A 20,650-nucleotide genomic window follows, 5' to 3' on the forward strand; every position below is an offset into this window, starting at 1 on the left:
GGATGTTCAAAGCTTTGGAAATCTTTTTGTAGCCTAAGCCTGCTTTAAATTTCTCAATAACTTGATCCCTGACCTGTCTTCTGTGTTCTTTGGACTTCACGGTGTTGTTGCTCCTAATATTCTCTTAGACAACCTCTGAGGCCTCACAGAGCAGCTGTATTTGTACTGACATTAGATTACACACAGGTGCACTCTGTTTAGTCATTAGCACTCATCAGGCAATGTCTATAGGCAACTGACTGCACTTAGATCAAAGGGGGCCGAATAATTATGCACACACCACTTTGCAGTTATTTATTTGTTAAAAAATGTTTGGAATCGTGTATGATTTTCGTTCCACTTCTCATGTGTACACCACTTTGTGTTGGTCTTTCATGTGGAATTCCAATAAAATTGATCCATGTTTGTTGCAGTAATATGAAAAAATTTGGAAAACTTCAAGGGGGCCGAATACTTTTGCAACCCACTGTATACCCCTGACTACATATACTGGGCACATATACCCCTGACTACATATACTGGGCACATATACCCCTGACTACATATACTAGGCACATATACCCCTGACTACATATACTGGGCACATATACCCCTGACTACATATACTGGGCACATATACCCCTGACTACATATACTGGGCACATATACCCCTGACTACATATACTGGGCACATATACCCCTGACTACATATACTGGGCACATATACCCCTGGCTACATATACTAGGCACATATACCCTCTGGCTACATATACTGGGCACATATACCCCCTGGCTACATATACTGGGGGCTACTATACACCTGGCTACTTATGGAACATATACACCTGGCCACCTATTCTGGGGACAGCTATACACCTGGCCACCTATTCTGGGGACAGCTATACACCTGGCTACCTATTCTGGGGACATTATACACCTGGCAACCTATTCTAGGGACAACTATATACTCATGGCTACTTATACTGGGTGCACCTATAGACCTGGCTACCTATGCTGGGGGTACCTATTTTGGGGGAACTGCTGTCAGATTATCTGCATTTTTAGGGAACCGCTGTTAACAGATTAAGTGTATTTTGGGGAACCGCTGCCAGATTATGTGTATGTTAGGGAACGGCTGCTGCCAGATTACATGTATTTTGGGTGTTACGTGTATTTTGGGTGATCTGCTTCCAGGTTTCGCGTATTTTGGGGAACTGCTTCCAGATTATGTGTATGTTAGGGGAACTGCTGCTGCCACATTGTCTATTTTGGGGGAACCACTGCCATATTATCTGTATTTTGGAGGAACTTCTACCAGATTACGTGTATTTTTGGTGAAATGCTGTCAGATTACATCTATTTTTGGGGGATATACTACGGCAGAGCTCAAACTTCCCCGGCAGACCTTTTACATCACTGCTAAGGTCATGTATATTTAGCCCCACCCATGACCACGCCCACGGTATGCTTGACCACGCCCATTTTTGTTGCGGCACAGAGGTTTTCGGGGTGAGTCCACTCACCTCTTTTCCTAGGACTAGACCCCGGAGTAAAGGGCCAACTGTGTATGACTATGGTTAACATGTGTGCATAAAATTGCATGTTTGTAAAGTACCCAAGGAACTGCACATGCACATAAGTGTTCACACGAAGATGCTAATTAAAAGATAACATTAACCTCCCTGGCGGTATGATAAATGCGGCTGCGCGGCCGCGGGAGGGTTTTTTTCAAATTATTTTTTTTTTAGCATGTAGCTAGCCTAGCGCTAGCTACATGCTTCCCCCCTCCCTGCGGTGCCCCCCCCCCTCCCGTACCTACTGATCGCCGCCGGTGCCGCTTGCCCATAAGGAAATCCCGTTCTGAACGGGATTTCCTTGAGGGCTTCCCCCGTCGCCATGGCAACGAACGGAGTGACGTCATCGACGTCGTGACGTCACAGGGAATCCCGATCCACCCCATAGAGCAGCCTGGCCGCCATTGGCCAGGCTGCGCAAGGGGTATGCGGGGGGGGGGGGGGCCTGTTTCCGCGGCGGACAGTGGCGCATCGGCGGCGGCGATCAGACCAAACACGCAGCTAGCAAAGTGCTAGTTGCGTGTTTGAAAAAAATGATTATGTAAATCGGCCCAGCAGGGCCTGAGCGACACCCTCCGGCGGCTTACCCCGTGTCACACACGGGGCTACCGCCAAGGAGGTTAATAGTCAACAAGTAGAAATATGGTAAAAGCTGTTAAAACGTGGAGGTGTTAATAGCAATACTGATAATATGACATAAATAGCTACACATTGGGGAGTATGATTAAAAAAAATAATGAAAAAGTTGTAATAACATGACAAGTAGGATTAGATAGAAACAGGTGGATAAACATATATATTTATAATTGGAAAATAATCAAACTATCGAAGAATTAGTAGTTTAAGAAGAAAAAAACAATCCTTTATAATAAGTCTCTGCGTCCCATGTCCCTGTGTGTGTCCCACATGCGCTCTGCGCATGTGCAGGGACGCAGAGACATTGAGGGAGAGTGACGCGCGGTGAGCAATGACGGGCTAAGGGGCGGACGGGCGGGAGTTTGAGCGGCGGAAATGTGTGCAGCGGGCACATGCGCAGTGACAGACCAAGCCCATTTTTAAACTAGTAGCTACATAAATACAATATCTTAAGGTGGCCATACACTTATAGATTTGTAGCAGATTCGACCATCAGATAGATTTCTAGCAGATGCCTGTCAAGTCCAATCTGACAGGAATCTATCTGATGTGTGCCACACACTAGGAACAGATTTCCAATAGATTTCAGAATTAAATCTATTGGAAATCGATCTAAATGCATTATTGGACCATTAGATTTAATGCAACTCTATGGGCCATCAATCTGCTGCCAGCAGCAGATCGACCTAAATTTTCCATCCTGTCAGATCAAATTGATCGAAATTGGCCACAAATCGATCGAATGGGGGATTCTATAGTATCGATCGATGGCTGAAATCGTCCATTGTATGGGCCCCTTTACAATAGTGGGCCATAATATAATCAAATAATTATTACCAGTAATAATCATAATAGTCAAGCTTATAATCCTAATTGTCTAATAAAAAGGATAAATAATCATACCTATAACACTAGGTTACACTTTACTCAAATTAATGAATATATAATTATAATAAAAACTGTAACAAAATAATCATAATGTATGGTAGATCTTATTAATCTGGAAACAGTCGATTTCAATTGAAAACATTTTTTTAGGATTTTAATAAAGCTTTTCCGGCTGAAGTTTCATGTGTCTAAAAATAAGCCTACCTTTTTGCCTATATATTTTCTTTGTTTTTATTTTAAAGTGTCTTACTACACTGTGGGAGATTTCTTAGCTGCACACTCCTGAATGGAGTGTGCAGCTATTGATTGAGCTAGTCTCAAAGAGAAACACCATGTGACCAAAGCAGACAGCCAGGCTGAGTACATGAAAGTGAAAGCGAGATAGACCTGAAGAGGAACTTTTATCTTGATGCCGGAGAGTGGTGCAGGTTGTTTGTGTGTGAGTAGAGCTGCTGTGAGACAGGGCCAGGAACTTCAACACTTAAACTCAGAACTTCCTCTCTGCTCTAAAAGATAAGCAACAGCATAACCTTTACAGAGAAAAACATTTCCTTGTTACAGCTTATAAAGTTCCTTGCAGTGTTGTTACTTCCTGGTTTGCTCGAAGCACAGAAATGGTTAACATCCTGTGTTTACATATTGGTTCTCAACTTGGCAGAGTTGGCAGACAGCTGGTAGATCAAATTACACTAGATCATTGCTCATACCTCCCAACTTTTTGAAATGAGAAAGAGGGACACTTAAGCCACACCCCTGATCACGCCCCCGTCACACCCCTAGTCATGCATACCATAAAGATTTCATAAGAATATGTTGTTTTATAATTTAAACCACACTGGTCCTTTCTATCCTGGTTCATTTTCCTTCATAGTTGTAACGATTGGTGTCAGCACGCAGAGAGAATCAGATTATTGGTGATCTGCAGTATCACCAAAAATGCAGATATATACCTGATTATTGATGATCTGCAGCATCACCGATAATACAGATATATTGCTAACCTCTGGACACCTATAGGTATGTGAGTGTTTGGTGTAACAGTAATACTTTGAGTAATGCACCAGCAGTGCTGGAATACTTCTCGGGAAGGCACAGGAACCTTTCAGCAGCCTGAGGCTCTCCAAGGGGAGGAGTCAGGCTGGAGGTAGGAAGGACCAGCGAGTGAGTGACACCCGAAGGTGGATGTCACTATCTGGTCTGGAGACTATCTCTTAAGGAGAGAGATAGCTCTCGAGGTCGGACACGCCTGGTCGGTAACACACTGACAGATAAAGTACAAAGACAAAAGGCTGATTCGGTATCCAAGGCAAGCTGGGTCTGGCAACGGTATATCAGATATGCGAGGTACCGAATCAGAAGACAGAGGAGTAGTCAGAAAAGCAAGAAGTCATAAAAGATATCAAACAATGCCTAGTCTGAGTGCGAAGTCCTTGGTCTCAGCACCCTGGAACTAGTCTGAATAAATACACAGATTAACAGTACTAGTAAACTGGCTAAGTGTGAATTCCCAGGTCCACCTGATTCCAACACACTGACTAAAGGTCTGAGTGCTTCCACGTAGTGATCGCAACGGCAGACAACCAGCAACTGACAAGCAAGCTGTATATATAGTTGTAGGACTCTGCCGCCCCGCCCGAACCACTCAGCCAATCAGGAGTCCAGCAGGAATCAGCTGATCATCCTGATCAGCTGACACCTCTCCTGCTGGTATAACTGGCTCGCGCGTGCGTAGCTCTAAACCTGTGTGAACTAACAGGCTCAGCCACACCAGCTGCACGCTGCTGCGTGCAAACCGCCGCGCTGGACGCGGAATCAGCCGCCTGACTGTTGTTGCATGCGGCGGCTTTTCCGTGTCCCGCTCTGCCGCCAGACACACGCTTCCGCGTGCAAACCGCCGCACTGGACGCGGAATCAGCCGCCTGCTCAGTAGCACTCGCGGCGGCTTTTCCGCGATCTCTCACAATAGTAACATTGTAAATTTAGTAATATATCAATTTAAAGGATGGGAATAAAGTTTAGAGTCAATCAAACACATTTTTTAGTAGATAAATATATATATTTACATAGAAAGAGGGACAAAGTCCTGAAAGAGGGACAAATGAGGATGACAGAGGGACAGGGCTCCCAAAGAGGGACTGTCCCTCCAAAAGATGGACAGTTGGGAGCTATGTCATTGCTTGCTGAGAAAGTAGAATTAGACAGGCTGTTCTTTATAAACACATGCAGGGTGGACACAGGCTGATTTCTCTGTGTTCTCCTCTGTACAAGAGGTCAGCTCCGCTTTTAATTTATAGCTAACTTTTTCATTGTAGCTATTTTTAGTTTTGTTTGTTTATTTAGGAAACTGCAAACATTCATCACTCTTTAAGTTTAAACAAAACACAAAAATTTCAAACAACACGGTTTTATCTGTTGTTTGTTATCAAACGTAATAGCATGTATAAAAATCAGGAACAATGTTACAATTTTACAGTTGAATACAAGCCTCCTACTTGGGCTCCCTGCAGGAGCCAGGGAATGATTGCAGCTAGAGGCAGGGACTAATCTTTCGTCTTATAAACGTTAGATGAAAACAGGTTTAGTTAGAGTATGATCAACACTAGCCCAGGAGAGACCACCATTTCAACACCAACACTGCTAGGAAATCGTTAGTATTCCATTCAAAGAAAAATAATCCAAAATAAGAGCAGCGTAATGAGTGGTGGAAAAATATCACGAGGATCTTCAATAAATATCACATCCCGGGTTTCTTCTAGCCCAGCAACAAACTGAGGCAGAACTTGTACATCCCAGGAATCCAACATCAAGTCATAAGCAAAACATGATGTGTGCCCTAGTATATTGACGAGTGTAATAATTTGTACATTGGTGAGATTAAGTGCATGGTAAAATATACAAGTGCTAACTCTGCAGTCTACATACACCTCAAGAAGCGAGCCAGCTGATTTTAGCGCTAAGCCGATTGTTTCGGGCACCAGCGCTGCATGCCTGATTTGGGCGCCAGAGCCGGGCACCGCACTAATTGGGTAATAAAAAGAGGTAATTTGCCTGTTTTTGGCTTCACACCGTACCGAGATGGCCTGTGCTGAGAATGAATTGACCTTTAAGAAAGAACACTATTTTGAGGATAGGGGGGGTGCACATTTTGGACAGAAAGTGGTCAGACTAGAAAAAAATATCCCTAATTGAGCAGGTCTTCAACCTCATTTTATGCTGTTGTATCCTGCCTGCCTACAATTTTTAAAGACAATGCATATCTTTAGGCAGTCACTTCAACAGTTTCATGACTGTTGCCTAAAGTAAGTTGTTTATCTGTTATTTGCCTAGGAATCTTCTCTTACAACTGAAGACGTTTCTCTGCAGCAGAAATAAGAGAGAAAAAAATAATGGCAATTTTACAGATTAGGAATCACCACTAATATATTTTGGTATTGACAGGAAGCAGTTGTCACATTGAATGAAATAGCTTGAGAATGAATAGCAATTCTGCCACTGGGAACACGGTCCTGTAACATTACTACACCTTCGGATAATATTACCTGTCCCAGCTTTTAACGTTGCCTTATTATTGATGGTTATTGCCATTTTTTTCTGATAATTTTACCATTTGTTTTATTTAGATGCATCTGACTGGGACTCTACAAGTCATTCTCTTAAAAATAGTTCTACCCCAAGAGGTTTTACCCAATCTCTCCATAAGCTGAATGAAAGTACACTCCCACAGACCATGCATATTGGTGCTTTACCAAAAGAGACTGCATCATTGCCTCCCATGACATTAAGCTCGGTTCAAGAAGATACCAACGAGGACCATGTGCAGCAGAAAAATGACAGTATACAAAATATTTCCAAAGACATTTCACAGGAATCCCCGAATCACAAAGGTACCTGCATTTTTATTATGGGTATTGAATGTTTCAGGTTCATGTTTGATTTTAATTAATATTCAAAACACTTTAAAATCCTTTTATTACTGATTTATTAAAGGTACAGTACTAGCAAATATGTGCCTGCTGGGCACAGCACAGATCTGAGAGTGGCAAACTGAGGATTGGAACATAGGTTGTCAAGGAGAATGGGTGGTGGATGGAAAGGGAGTAGCCACAGAGTAGAATAGGATGGGATGCATAGAATGTGGGTAGGTAATGCCAGCCATACACCTTTATTGTATTATAAAGAAAAAATCTCTTGATAGATTTTAAAGAGAATCTGTATTGTTAAAATCGCACAAAAGTAAACATACCAGTGCGTTAGGGGACATCTCCTATTCCCCTCTGTCACAATTTCGCCGCTCCCCGCTGCATTAAAAGTGGTTAAAAACAGTTTCAAAAAGTTTGCTTATAAACAAACAAAATGGCCACCAAAACAGGAAGTAGGTTGATGTACAGTATGTCCACACATAGAAAATATATCCATACACAAGCAGGCTGTATACAGCCTTCCTTTTGAATCTCAAGAGATCATTTGTGTGTTTCTTTCCCCCTGCAGCTATCACCCACTGAAGTGTCAGGCTGTTTCTTCCTGCAGAGTGCAGACAGCTCTGCCTGTATGTAATTCCTCAGTATGTGAAAGCCCAGCCAGCTCAAATGACGATTTATCCAGCTTGTAAAAAGATAATAGAGCAGAGAGAAGCTGCCCTAATCTAAATAACACACAGGCAGTGTGCAGAGAGTGGCCTGAAGGGGGGAGATGCATCACAGAACCACAACACTGAAGAACTTGGCAGCCTTCCAGACACAGGGTCACAAGTCCGACAGGGGAGAGATAAGCTGATTTATTACAGAGATGGTAATAGTAGAAAGTGCTGCAGTAAGCCAGAGCACATTAGAATAGGTATAGGAACTTGTTGGATGGTAGAAAACGGGATTACATTTTTGTTACAGAGTCTCTTTAAAGTAAATCTGAAATTATTAAAAAAATGGATACTAACCAATGAAGAGGGGAGGCTCTGGATCCTATAGAGTTTTCCCTTTCCTCTCGCAGTCATTGCGATCCAGCGTTGTCACCCTTGTTCAAATTTGCCACCACTGTAGGCTTTGGAAGCACTTGTGTCGCGAAGACAGGGAGCTCCGTACTGCACTGATGCTAGAGCGTGCTCTCGTTTGTGCAGTGCGAAGCTGCCCTTCTTTGGAAGCACTTGTGTCGCGAAGACAGGGAGCTCCGTACTGCACCAGTGCTAGAGCATGCTCTCGTATGTGCAGTATGGAGCCGCCCATCTTTAAAAACACTTGCGGACATGAGCATTTCCAAGGGCTCACGGAGGCTGACAGGGCCAACAGCTAACAGGGGTGACAATGGTGGAAAGCGGGGATCCTGAGATGCATGGGAAGGCTCTTTAGGACCCAGAGCCTTCCCTCGCCATAGTTAAGTATTTGATTTTGTTTATTTTAAATAAATGTAACTGTGTGTGTGTGTGTATTATTGCATAGGCTGCCAACTATGAGCACCAATAACACATATTCCTTCCCATGCTGTCACAAAGCTGATAATCAATAAACCCACTTCTTGATTTATATATCTCAGCGATCTTTTCCTGAAACAGTTGCATTTTTGTTTTCAGAGAAAACCAATGAATATCTAAAGGGGCCGCAGTTCAAAGTTAATTTTAGGGAGAAAACTAATTGATCTTCCTGTATGTTTTAGGGATGTGGGAATGCCCAGGAGAACTATTAGAACATACAAACTCCATGCAGACAGTATCATGACTGAGATTTAATATAACATACAGTGTATATTCTCCACAGAGGTTCCTATAATCTCTGCATACATATTGAGAGACTGTTATAGCAGAAAATTCCCTTTAATATAAAACCGCAATATTTTCAATCATCATGCTTCAGAAATCTAACAGAAATAATTTTAATTTTATTAGGTTTATCAAATAAGAAGCTTATCAGCAAAGATCAAAATGATATGAAGGTAAGTTTTTGAAAGGTCACAAATGAAATGACTAATGCTCTGGACATATTCACATGCAGCAGATGTGCTGTTTTTACTAAGTGCTAGAACCAAGCTGATTTGTATGTGGGTGTTCATGAGCAAAAGGCTGGTCATGTTAGGGCCCGTGTCCACTTGTGCGGCGCGATTTCGACGGGAAAATTGCGTCAACGAATCCGCATGCGGTTGCGGTTTCTTTGCCGTTTCTATGCGGATTTTCACGCAGAATCGCTCGTGGTTTTCACAACGCGATTTTAACCATGTCAATGCCGACATGCATTGACAAGGGTTTTTAAACGAAATGCCGGGAAAACTGCAAGACTAAAATGCTTGCGGTTTTCCTATTTAGTTACATTACCGACAAATCGCATGCGGCGTGCAAATTCTGATGGGTCTGCCGTGCAGATTTTTTCTGCACGACAAACCGCACAGAATCACGCAGAAGTGGAAACCGGTCCATCCACTTCTATTGCTTGTGCGAATCTGCATGCATAAACGCATGCAGATTCGCTGTAGTGGATACGGGCCCTAAATGTGATACATTTAATAAGCAAATAAAAGTTCACCTAATCTGTGTGGTGAGATTAGTTCCATAAACTGCAGATTTGAAGGGCTCGTTAGCTTGTTTTCAAGAGAACTGGTGATTCATCTACAGAATATCACATTCACTTCATCTTTCTAATTGCTTGTTGTTATCTTATTTGAATTAATGTCTATGCTTATCTGTCAAATGTGTTAAGGTGCCCATATACACATCGATTTTCCCATTCGATTCGATCAAACGTCCGATTAAATTTTAATTAATTTGTACCAAGAAATTGATGGAAAGTATGGATCGGACAGGATGGCTAATATAGGTTGATTGGGGATGGAACAGGAGTGGCGTTAGATCAGCAACCCATAGCGTTGCATTGCACTGATCAGTGCAATGCTGGGGTTCTATCGATTTTCAATAGATTCCCTGCTGGAATCTGTTAAAAATTGATGTGCAGTGTACAATAGGAATTGATTCCTTCTGAATCAATTTCTTTTAAAAAAGAAATAAATTGTTTTGGAACATTTGATATAAAACTAAATGTGTTTGGACAGCTTTAGGCCTTTTTTCCAATCGGAGGCTGAAGGTGATGAATTTACTGTCTATCAGCTGCTCCCATTCACCATCCTGTTGTTTGCTAGCACTCGGCACAGGCAGTGGACAGGCGGGCTCCCAATGAAGAAATACTTCTGGTTGCGCCTGATTTGTCAATCCCTGACATTAAGCTGTATGGAATTAGTTTCAAAAACCTTTATTAAGATTGAGCAAAGTAAAGGGCCAAAACCCCCAAAAAACCCTCACGTGGAGCATGAATAACATAACATAATAAACATAACAACAAAACAGGACTAGAAGACGTAAAAATGTCTTAATTAGGACATTAAAATAATCAACCAAAATCCAGCATCATAATCTCTTAGGGCCTGAGCCAGTTGTGTCCGCTTTTTCAGAAACACATCAATGTTACAGATGCTGAAAAGCGGACACAATTGCGCTCAACTGCGTTTGTAGGCTCAGGCCCTTAACAATCTCAGGTTCCACCTATTCAATCAAACCACCAAACATACAGTATGTCAGAAGTCTCACAAATTATGTAGGATATGTGAGAGGTCAAAATTTTCCAGCCATGAAATCCAAGGGGTCTACGAGTTGAAAAATCCTTGCATAGTGTTTGTTATATTAGCCCGGATATGGGAAGCTAGCATGATATCTGATAGTAAGGAAAATACTTCAACTGGGAGGTTTAAGGTTTGCCAATTGTGAGCTAATACCCTTCTGGCAGTGGAAGTAACATGTTGTACAAACCGGTGTGCAGGGAAAGAAAGCTTTGCCAGCTTGTCGCCTAATACCAAGACCAATGGACTAAAGCCCCATAAACCCACTCAACAGCAGTGTTTTATGCAGCACAATAATCAAACAACTTTTGTTGTGAAACAAGTTGAAACAACCAAAAAAAAAAAAAAAAAAAAAAGTTGTTTGCTATTGTTCAAACAACTGATAAGACGTCAATCCAACTGCGCAGAAGACCAGAGCTGCAGCAAGAGACACAAATGACTTCTAGGGACTGGAAGAAGCCCCAGGTAAGTAAAGTTAGATTGAATTTGTCACCTCTGATATCCTTTAAGGATTATAATATCCAGATTTAGGTTATGCTCATGAAAAGTTAAAAAATCCCATATTTTCTTGGCAAATGTTACAGTTTTGTCAACCAGAAGTCATCCCACTCTTTAAAGCAAATCTGAACCTAATAAAAAAATTAGATACTTGCCTATTAAGAGGGAAACCTCTTGATTCCCTCCAGAGGCTTCTTGGGCCTGATTCACAAAGCGGTGCTAACAGTTAGCACCGTGGTGAAAAGCCCTTTATCACGCCTAAACTCTGTTTAGGCATGATAAGTTTAGGTGTGATAAGTTTAGGTGTGATAAGTTTTTAGGTGTGATAAGTTTAAGCACCAACTGGGCTAGCACCGCAGTGCACAGCTGATCAAAAGTTTTGCGCTAGCAAAGTCTGGTGCACTTTGCATAGAGTTTAATGGCGCTGCTTTGCGTGCGGGACTTTGCACGCAATCTAAACTTATCTAAACTTATCATGCCTAAACTTATCATGCCTAAACTGAGTTTAGGCATGATAAAAATGGTTATCACGCCTAAAGTCTTTAACTGGGTTATCACCACTTCGTGAATCGAGCCCCTTGTGTCCTCCTTGAGACCACCGCCACTGCCCGGGACCCTCTAGAAGTTCCTGTCCTGCATTGCTCACTATGCACGATGTGCGGTTAAGCCTGTGCAGTTGCATGAAGACGCTCTTAGACAATCGGCTCTGGCTTACTGTGCAGGCATGGATGTTGGAGGCATATGGAGGCTACCATATTTATTTTCTTTTTAACCGTACCAATTGCCTTGCAGTCCTGATGATCATTGTGGCATCAGTAGGGATTGAATCACATATCTGAAACCAGCATACAGCTAATCTAATCGAGTCTTCCGTCACAGGACTTGATCTGCATCCTTGTTCAGGGTCTATGGCTAAAAGTATTAGAGGCAGAGGATCAGCAGGGAATACAGGCAATGTGCATGGTTTTAAAGGGAATGTGTCAGCCTTTCAATTAAGGTTTCATTTAGTACTGAGGATACACTTGAAAAGAAGTAATGGTAAGCCTGTAGCTTGAGACTTTTGTTGTAACACTTTACCAACCTAAAGAAAGACTCCAAAAGAAGAAGAGGGCAATGATTACTACAAACTCTTCTTTTGCTTTGGGAGTATCTTTTGCTTTGGGGGTATCTTTTGTTTTGGGGATAGTATAGGGCACTGGTGAGTGAATCCATTGTATCAGCATGTTACATGAGAGTTCATCAAGTTAAAAAAGTGACTCTTATTTTTAGTGTCTTTATGGACACCCTTTAATTTAGTGGACAAAAAAAGAGAGACCGAGAGACCCTGATGATGCAGATTATAACATTTAACAAAGATAAAAGAAGCGCTCGCTCTCTGCAAACAATATTTCAATAAATTGGCAAAATCAGTCCCATAAAATGGACATGTTGCCTAGTAATAGTTCAATGATAGTTTCTGCTATAATTTTAACCAAGTGCTGCAGACAGTCTCTGGGTTATGTCCAGTAATAAACAATAGGGGATTCAAATTGTTGCACTCTTAGTAAACAGTTGAAGACACACAGCCAATCAGCCTCCCTTCAGGCAACCACTCACCAGATATACGTTTTGATGTACGCTGCTTAATCAGCCCAGCGTTCTAGCGGCACTTTGAACAGGGCAGACTGCGGCAGTGAATTAAGTTGATCTGGACGGAACGGCAGCCAAATGGGAGCTGACTCTTCCTACCAGATATATGTTCAGCCTGCCGTGCAGCTTTTTTAACTGTTTTTAATAGTTTTTTAAATAAATATGGAGTCCCACTATTGGAAGCCGGTCTTCTGTGTGCTTTCTCTTTTTCACACAACCATCAGCATCATAGGTGGACTAGAGGCCCTGAAGTCCTGGTGATCCCTCATCCTGCTGGAACGGTTAAAGGAGGCGAGAGCCTGGGAGGCGACGGGGGGGGGGCATACACCCTGAATGCGCTGACTGGTCTTAATAGACCCCGCCATCCGGTGAGTGGTTTCCTGAAGGGGGCTGATTGGCTGTGTGTCTTCAACTGTTTACCAAGAGCGCAACAATTTGAATCCCCTGCAGATTATAAAATGATTGAAACCGGTAGATACAATAGAGCAGTATTACTCAACAGTATAGGTTGCCACTAAGGCAAACACTGTGAAGGCAGGTGGGGAGTATATAACCTGACTGCACTCAGTTTAATAAGTTGCTCTCTGTAGAGAAAAGGGAGAAATGCACCCCAATTGAGGATGAACAATAGAAAAATGACTGAAACAGAGGCGCTAACAGAATAAAAGCAAATTATTTTTTTCCTTGATAAAAATGGGAGGTAGTGGTGGACTTACTCCCCATAAAAGACACAGGTCTTAAGGAGTTCAGTTCAAAAAAACTTTAATTGATAACTCCACAGTGCAACTTGTTTCAGAGGATAATTCCCGCTTCATCAAACAGATAAGAGTGATTCTCAGTTGCTGGCCAAGCGCGTGTAAGACATTTTTATCAACTTAAAAACAATTTACTTTTGTTTGCGCCTCTGTTTCAGTCGTTTTTCCAGTTTGATAGTGGTGCTCCAGGATTAAAGACTTACTCTTCTGTTGGGTACTTTTAATATATAATGCTTAAAGTTTTTTTTGTAGCTGTGAATGTATGCAGCTAGTAACGCTTGGCTGTTTTGTGTCCCTTTATGTAATGGAGAGTGAGCATTTATTAGTGGCTGCCAACTTGAAAAAGAATCCAGATAAACAGCTGAGTTCTCATCAATCACTTGAGAATCTACTTCTAAATATCGATGACTATCAAGAGTCATCTTCAGATTCGGAAGTTCCTTGGGAAGAAAAATATGAAAAACTGTGGGTAGACCATGAAAAAAAAGATGTGAAATCTCATTTTAAAGACATTACTGCAGAACTAAAACAAAGGTTTCGAGAACTATATAAGGCTAAGAAAAAACATTCTTCAAAGACCAGTAAAAGTCAGGAGGACAGCTCCCATAGCTGTCAGGATATACAAAAACATCTCAAAGAAGAAGTTGGGACTTCAGAATGTCCTCAAAAGCCTGTTGGTCCAGTGATGTACCCAGATAGTGTTGATAAGGATGATAAGAGCTTTGGAAACAGTGAGTCAATTGACTGGAGTGAGGACACAAAAAGTAAAACCCAAGAACGAATTGTGGGGAACTCCAAGCAACCTGAAAAATATGCTAATCCTCTGTCTATGCAAGAAAAGCGAAAAACTCCTCCTACATTTAGCATAGCCAATTTCCATTTCCTGAAACCAGACTCTGGTAACTTGGGTCATGTTTTACAGCCAGCTGATGAAAATGTGCCTTGTACGAAAAAGAAAACTGATGAAGAGCAGCCTAAACAGGACAGCCAGCAATGTGCTGTAGACGGCCATCACATTCAGAATCACCTGGAAGGACAGCTGTTGCAACCTAAAACTTATGATGTAGCTAATAAGCATCTGGATAAACAGCTAGAGCAAGATATGAAACTCTTTAAGAATGAGGTAGGAACACTACAAAGGGAATTCGTGAATTTGACAAGAGAAAGATCACAGCTACAGAAAGAGGTAGAAGTGTGCATTCTTCAGACCCTGTTTCTCTGCTTCTCTGTGAACATTAAAAATAAACTTTAATGTTCGGCTCTGTTTCCCTATAGAAAGAGGTTATAAAGGATCCTGCAATCTGGATAATTTATGGTTGTCATTTGTACCTTCAGTCCATCGTCATTTCACTGTCCTTCTGCTGTGGTGTGTGCTTCAGCTGCGTTGTCTTATCCTCGGCATCCTCTTAAAGCTACAGTCTACTCATGAATCATAATAATTCTCACTCTTTTCTTGTTATCTTGGCTTCTGTTGTTTTGATAATTCTCATTAATACAAAATAAATTCTAGAATCCATTGTTCTGTTGTTTTGTGTACTTCATTGGATCCCACTCATTTTAGTCAGTGTGTGTGCATGCTAAACTGTAAATCGTATTCATCACATCCTTCTATTTGTAATGTTCCTAGGTTGGGAGAGAAAAGACGATAGTAAACAGACAGATGGAGCTGGAGACATCAAAGCAAAGTGTTGATAGCAGGACATCAAAACAAAGTGATGACAGCAGGCCAGGGACACAATTGGAAGCAGATACACAACCAAAAATGTATTCAAAATACAGCTCTTTTAAAGAGTAAGTAGTTATATATAATAAATGTAAATGACGTCTTACCTCAGTCTTTCAGACTACATTTATACTTTTATGTGTTTTGCTGTTGAAAATGTCATATTGTATTGAATGCTATCACTGTTTCTTAATGCTTTTAAATATTTATGAATATATTTAAATTGTATATATTTATGATATGTAATGAAAAGACTTGTCTGCCATTTTCTCCTGCACAGCAGCTTTCAGTCTGAGGGGAAAAGCAGCACAGGGCTGACAGTCTTTTACTGTGAGAGGAGGAGCCACAGTGATGAGTCATCATTGTGCTCCTGACCTACAGTCCAATCAGCATGTATTTTTGCTTGAAGGCAGTGGAGAAGAGTGAGGTCACAGTGCTGCTCATACTTTCTGTCAGAGCTGAGTCTAGTCATGGAAATAATGGGACTGGCTGGACAAAATTAAATATCTTGCAGCAAATAAGATATTTTTCAATACCGTATATACTCGCAAGCAAGCCGAATTTTTGACCCCCCAAAAGTTGGTGGGTCGGCTTGCATGCGAGTTATGTCCCCCCCGGCCGCAGCCGCTGCTGCTATTACTTTACCGGCGGCTTCCAATATTCCCATCTCCGTCTCCGTGCAGGGCATGTAAATAGTTCACAGCAGCTCGCCCTACGTCGGAAGCTGTGTGATGACGGAGGAAGCGTAGAGAGAGCGGTTCCCATAGTAACGGCGATACTTATCGCCGCTACGGGAAGCCGCTCTCTACGCTTCCTCCGTCATCACACAGCTGCCGCCGTGGGGCGAGCTGCTGTAAACTATTTACATGCCCTGCACGGAGACGGAGAGGGGAATATTAGAGGCCGCCGGTAAGGTAATAGCAGCAGCGGCGGCCGGGGGGGAACTACCTACCTACCTACACAGCACTATACTCTGCACTATCTAGCTATACTGGGACACTATGCTACCTATACTGAGCACTATACTAGCCATACTGGACACTTTACTAGCTATACTGGACACTTTACTAGCTGTACTGGACACTTTTTACTAGCTATACTGGACACTTTTTACTAGCTATACTGGGCACAATACTAGCTATACTGGGCACGATACTAGCTATACTGCGCACGATACTAGCTATACTGGGGCATTTTACTAGCTATACTGGGCACTTTACTAGCTATACTGAGCACTCCCTACCTATACTGGGCACTATACTCGCTATACTGAGCACTATACTAGCTGTACTGGGCACTACCTACTCATACTGGGCACTATACTAGCTATACTGGGACACACTGGGGGGATCATGAAGCCAGCATTTCCTACCCCCGGCTTATATGAGGGTCAATCGTTTTTTCCTGGTTTTTTGGGTAAAAGTTGGGGGTCGGCTTATATGCGGGTCTGCTTGCTTGCGAGTATATACGGTACGTTATTTCTTCTGTTTGTTTAGATGTTTATGTGGAGTTGTGTTTTATACATACAGTATGAGAAGAATAAATATCACATTTCCAGTGCGCATCAATTCAGTGTTTTTCTAAATATCAGTAAAATATTACAATATGATGTTTGTTTGGAGATCCATCTGCTGCTTTGGCTGGCAAACTTTGTATTTACAAGAAATGCTTTATTTTGCTGCGTATAGTAAAAGTATCGCAGCTCCATAGAAAACAATAAGGTCTAGCTATCAGTCACCCTTGAAATGTTGGAAAATATGTGTGGGTGTGTGTGTTTATATGTTTATTACAAACATAGGGCAGTTTTTTATCGTAAATTAGCATTATCTGATGTTCTGAAACTTGTAGACGTTTGAGCTATAAACACGTAATTAAAGCAAGTCTGATTGGCTTCTCATGGCAAAGCTGACCCCATTACCAGTTTTTAAAAATGTTGCATCGTATATGGCACTTTGCAGTTATCTGCAGATTTCTGTAGTGATTTGGTGAGTTTCTTGTTTGATCTTCCTGCAGGGCAAATGGGAAACAGGCTGTAGAAAGTGTAAAGCATGGACCAAGCCAGAAGTCTGTGCATGGACAAAGAGGTACAAAGGTGGCTTCTAAACAGCAAAGACAGTTGGGGAGTGGAGACATGCTTGATAAATTGGAGGACAGCAGTGAAACATCACAAGAGAATGGCAAGAGGTAAATGAAACATCAATATGATTGAATTTATCATCTTTAGGCTTCCTGCACACTGCATGCGATTCTGATTTCTAATCGTTTTTTACATCCGATTCTGATTTTTAATCGTTACTGCATGCTGCATTTTTTGATCCGTTTTTCAGTTGATTGCATTCAGGGAAAATCGGAATCGCAAAACAGATTTGCAGTGTGCAGGGAACACTGTTTTATTAGACCTGAGCTCTGTTCTGTTATCCCTCCACCTTCCCGCAACCGCTAGCTTTGCTTCAATACAATGCTATGGAGCCTCACTTCTACATGATCCTGTATGCTGTTCAACCTGCTCATTTTCCTGAGCAACAGCCCTCTCCTGTCAATGATCATCACCCTCAAGAACTGATTTTTTTTTACTTTTGGCCCCTTGAGGAGTGTCATTCAGTAGTTTCAATGTTATGGCTGATCAGTGTACAGTCAGACATATATTTTGTGTATTACAATAATGTGCATACAATGAAGATGCAAAGTCGGCACTATTGCGTATTGTGCGTTTATTGCCAGATGGTGCTTACATCACATTGCGTGCAGTGAATAAAAGTGTCACATACCGTACATTGGAGGCTTGAAATTGTGAGCTGGTGGTGGGCGCTGGGTGCAGGAATAGCCTGACGGCCGTTTCGCGCTATCTGGGCGCTTCTACGGAGGCTGTATGTCGGGAGCTGGCTGACCGGGTAGAAATACCCTCTACTGCGGCGTCCGGCGGACTTCCGCCTTCTGGTGCCGCCCCTACTCTTCCCCTTCAGCCAATCATGCGGTGGAGCGCATCTGCGCTTCATGATCAGCTTCCGTGGGGAAGGAGGAAACTAGGCTACTGGTGCCAAAGCAGACCATACTTATTAGATGGTCGCTAGAGCTATTGCTCTATACGGCAACCTGTAGACGGTTTGGCGCCACCTAGTGGCCAAAGGCTAAACTGAAGATAACACTTGCAAACATAAAAAGTTTTATGTAGTGGGTTGCCTGAACAGTCACACTAGTTTATATTAAACTAGATATTAGTGCAAAAAGACAGGCTGTTAGCCTATAAAGTGTACTTGTGCATAACATGTACCATAATTAATGTGTATATAATTAATATGTGTCTCTAAAAAAGTGACATGGGGATCAAGGAGTGTGGCAATATGGTGCCAAACCATGTGGATTAAAATGCTCATCCGGTGAGCAAATATAAAAAGAGATGGATAGGTAACAGGAGGTAAGCTGAAAATGCACTAACTAAAGTGCCCTGGTCTTTATATCGGGGTAATTAGAAATTAATACAGGAGCATAACATGATCGATAAAGGGAATAGGGTGGCTAGAAGCAGCTCTCCAATCAGAACTTTACACATAATCAGAAAATCCATACTTAAGGGTCCAAAAAACATGCAAAATCAGCATAGTCATTTAGACCCATTGGGCCCATGGCATCAGTCCTGATAATTCACAATATTTCCTCCCTTTTGAGCTTTTTTTCCCGATCACCTCCTCTTCTCAATGGAGGGACATGGATGATACCTGCAAAAGTTAATACTGAGGGATTACCGTTGTGTGCTTCTCTTATGTGCTTAATTAATCTGGGTGAGCCATGGCCTGATTTAATTGAATTAAAGTGTTCTCTAAAACGTCTATTAATTGATCTTGTGGTTTCTCCCACTTAGAAGCGACCGCAGGGACACCATATAGCATACACGACGTATTCTGTCTGACATGTAAAAAACGCATTAACTTTGCGCCGTAGAGAACGCATTTCACTATTCACTGCATGCAATGTGATGTAAGCACCATCTGGCAATAAACGCACAATACGCAGTAGTGCCGACTTTGCATCTTCATTGTATCCACCTGACTTCTGTCAAAATTCCAGTCAGAGCATGCTGTCTGTGCCATTAGAGTCCAATCTGCTGTGGCCCTGCAGATCCTTCAAATCAACGGATTTAATCCAATGTAGTGCCGACTCCTTCCCTTTTCCCCCCCTCCATTGCCTTTACAATAATGTGCGCAGGTAAGAAATATATGAGAACTACTGACCAAAGCGAGCCTTAATTCAAAGGAAGCTTCCTGCTGCTTGCTTTACACACTTGGGTATTGTATATGTGGCTGGGCAGATAGAGGGTCAATGGTGTGTGCATAAATATACTGGGTATTTTGTCATGTGAGGTTATAGTTGTTACTCAATGTAGTAGAAAATAATTTAGAATCAATGCATACATTAATTGCAATACAACTTGAGTTGTTTATTAAATGCAGGTGCAGTCTGTCCTATGTGGGGAAAACAAGACGCAGATTAAAAGATAGAATTGTTGGCTATCTGCGAGCAATACGTGGAGATGACAAAAAAGTCCCGTTATATGAACATTTCAGGGATGTACATGGTCACTTGGTGGATGGTGTGAAAGCCAAAAGTATTTACCTACTACGTCAGGGTTACAGAGGTGGTGACAAAATTCTCCTGCAAAAGGAGGTATTCTGGAGTTATATGGTGCAAATTATGTGGCCTGAAGGATTGGATAATAACTTCAGTATGTTGCCCTACCGGAGATAAATTCTATACAGGCATTGGAGTGATGATTAAAAATATGAGCTGGGGTGCATGTAAATGTATGCTCAACTCAAATCTACGGTACTGAAAGAGGTGTATGTAACTGCTGGCCGTATCAAATAAGGATTTGTTATCTGTTATGAAATTTGACCTGGTTTCTAATAGCTGTAGGAGCTGCCACCCCTCCTTCCTACTGCCCTTATTTATCCAGGGGAAGGTGTGAATGTAATTAATGTGACTCTTTCAACAGTTTTTGAAGTACAGCTTTTGATTATGGATGATCATTGAGATGAAAATATTTCTAAATTTATGGAAATGTATGTACATTTTTATATGCAAATATATGCAAATTGAAAATGGAGGAATCAATGTAAACCTGGGTGGGAGTTGATTGGTCCATTTTCAAGCTGCATATACAGGATTTGCATAAAAATGTACAGAAATGTGCAGAAACTCTGAAATATTTGCATCTCATTGATCATCCCTACTGCTGATGAAAGCTTTTTGTCTGCTCATTGCTGCTGCTAATTACAGCAGTCCTTAGCTGCCTGTTTGTTTGTTTTTTGTGCAGAGGCAGGCCAGGGAAGTAGGGCAATAAAAGGCCTCTAACAAACATTTAAATATAAAAATATTGAATTAAT

The 20,650-nt window shown here is 41.8% G+C and overlaps 1 protein-coding gene across 7 annotated transcripts in view; it reads left to right on the forward strand.

The window, feature by feature from the left end:
* ANKRD26 (ankyrin repeat domain containing 26) overlaps positions 1–20,650 on the forward strand; it is a 125,398-nt gene that overhangs the window by 49,030 nt on the left and 55,718 nt on the right. For 5 of the 7 annotated variants that reach the window (XM_068276422.1, XM_068276417.1, XM_068276418.1 and 2 more), the window contains 5 exons: positions 6,698–6,961; positions 8,950–8,996; positions 13,857–14,732; positions 15,174–15,337; positions 17,283–17,453. In XM_068276422.1, coding sequence (XP_068132523.1) covers positions 6,698–6,961; positions 8,950–8,996; positions 13,857–14,732; positions 15,174–15,337; positions 17,283–17,453 — 1,522 coding nt within the window. The remainder of the gene's footprint in view (positions 1–6,697; positions 6,962–8,949; positions 8,997–13,856; positions 14,733–15,173; positions 15,338–17,282; positions 17,454–20,650) is intronic. The other 2 variants (XM_068276420.1, XM_068276423.1) reach the window with 2 other exon arrangements.

The sequence above is a fragment of the Hyperolius riggenbachi genome, chromosome 3 (assembly GCF_040937935.1).
Source record: "Hyperolius riggenbachi isolate aHypRig1 chromosome 3, aHypRig1.pri, whole genome shotgun sequence".
Taxonomy (NCBI): Eukaryota; Metazoa; Chordata; class Amphibia; order Anura; family Hyperoliidae; genus Hyperolius; species Hyperolius riggenbachi.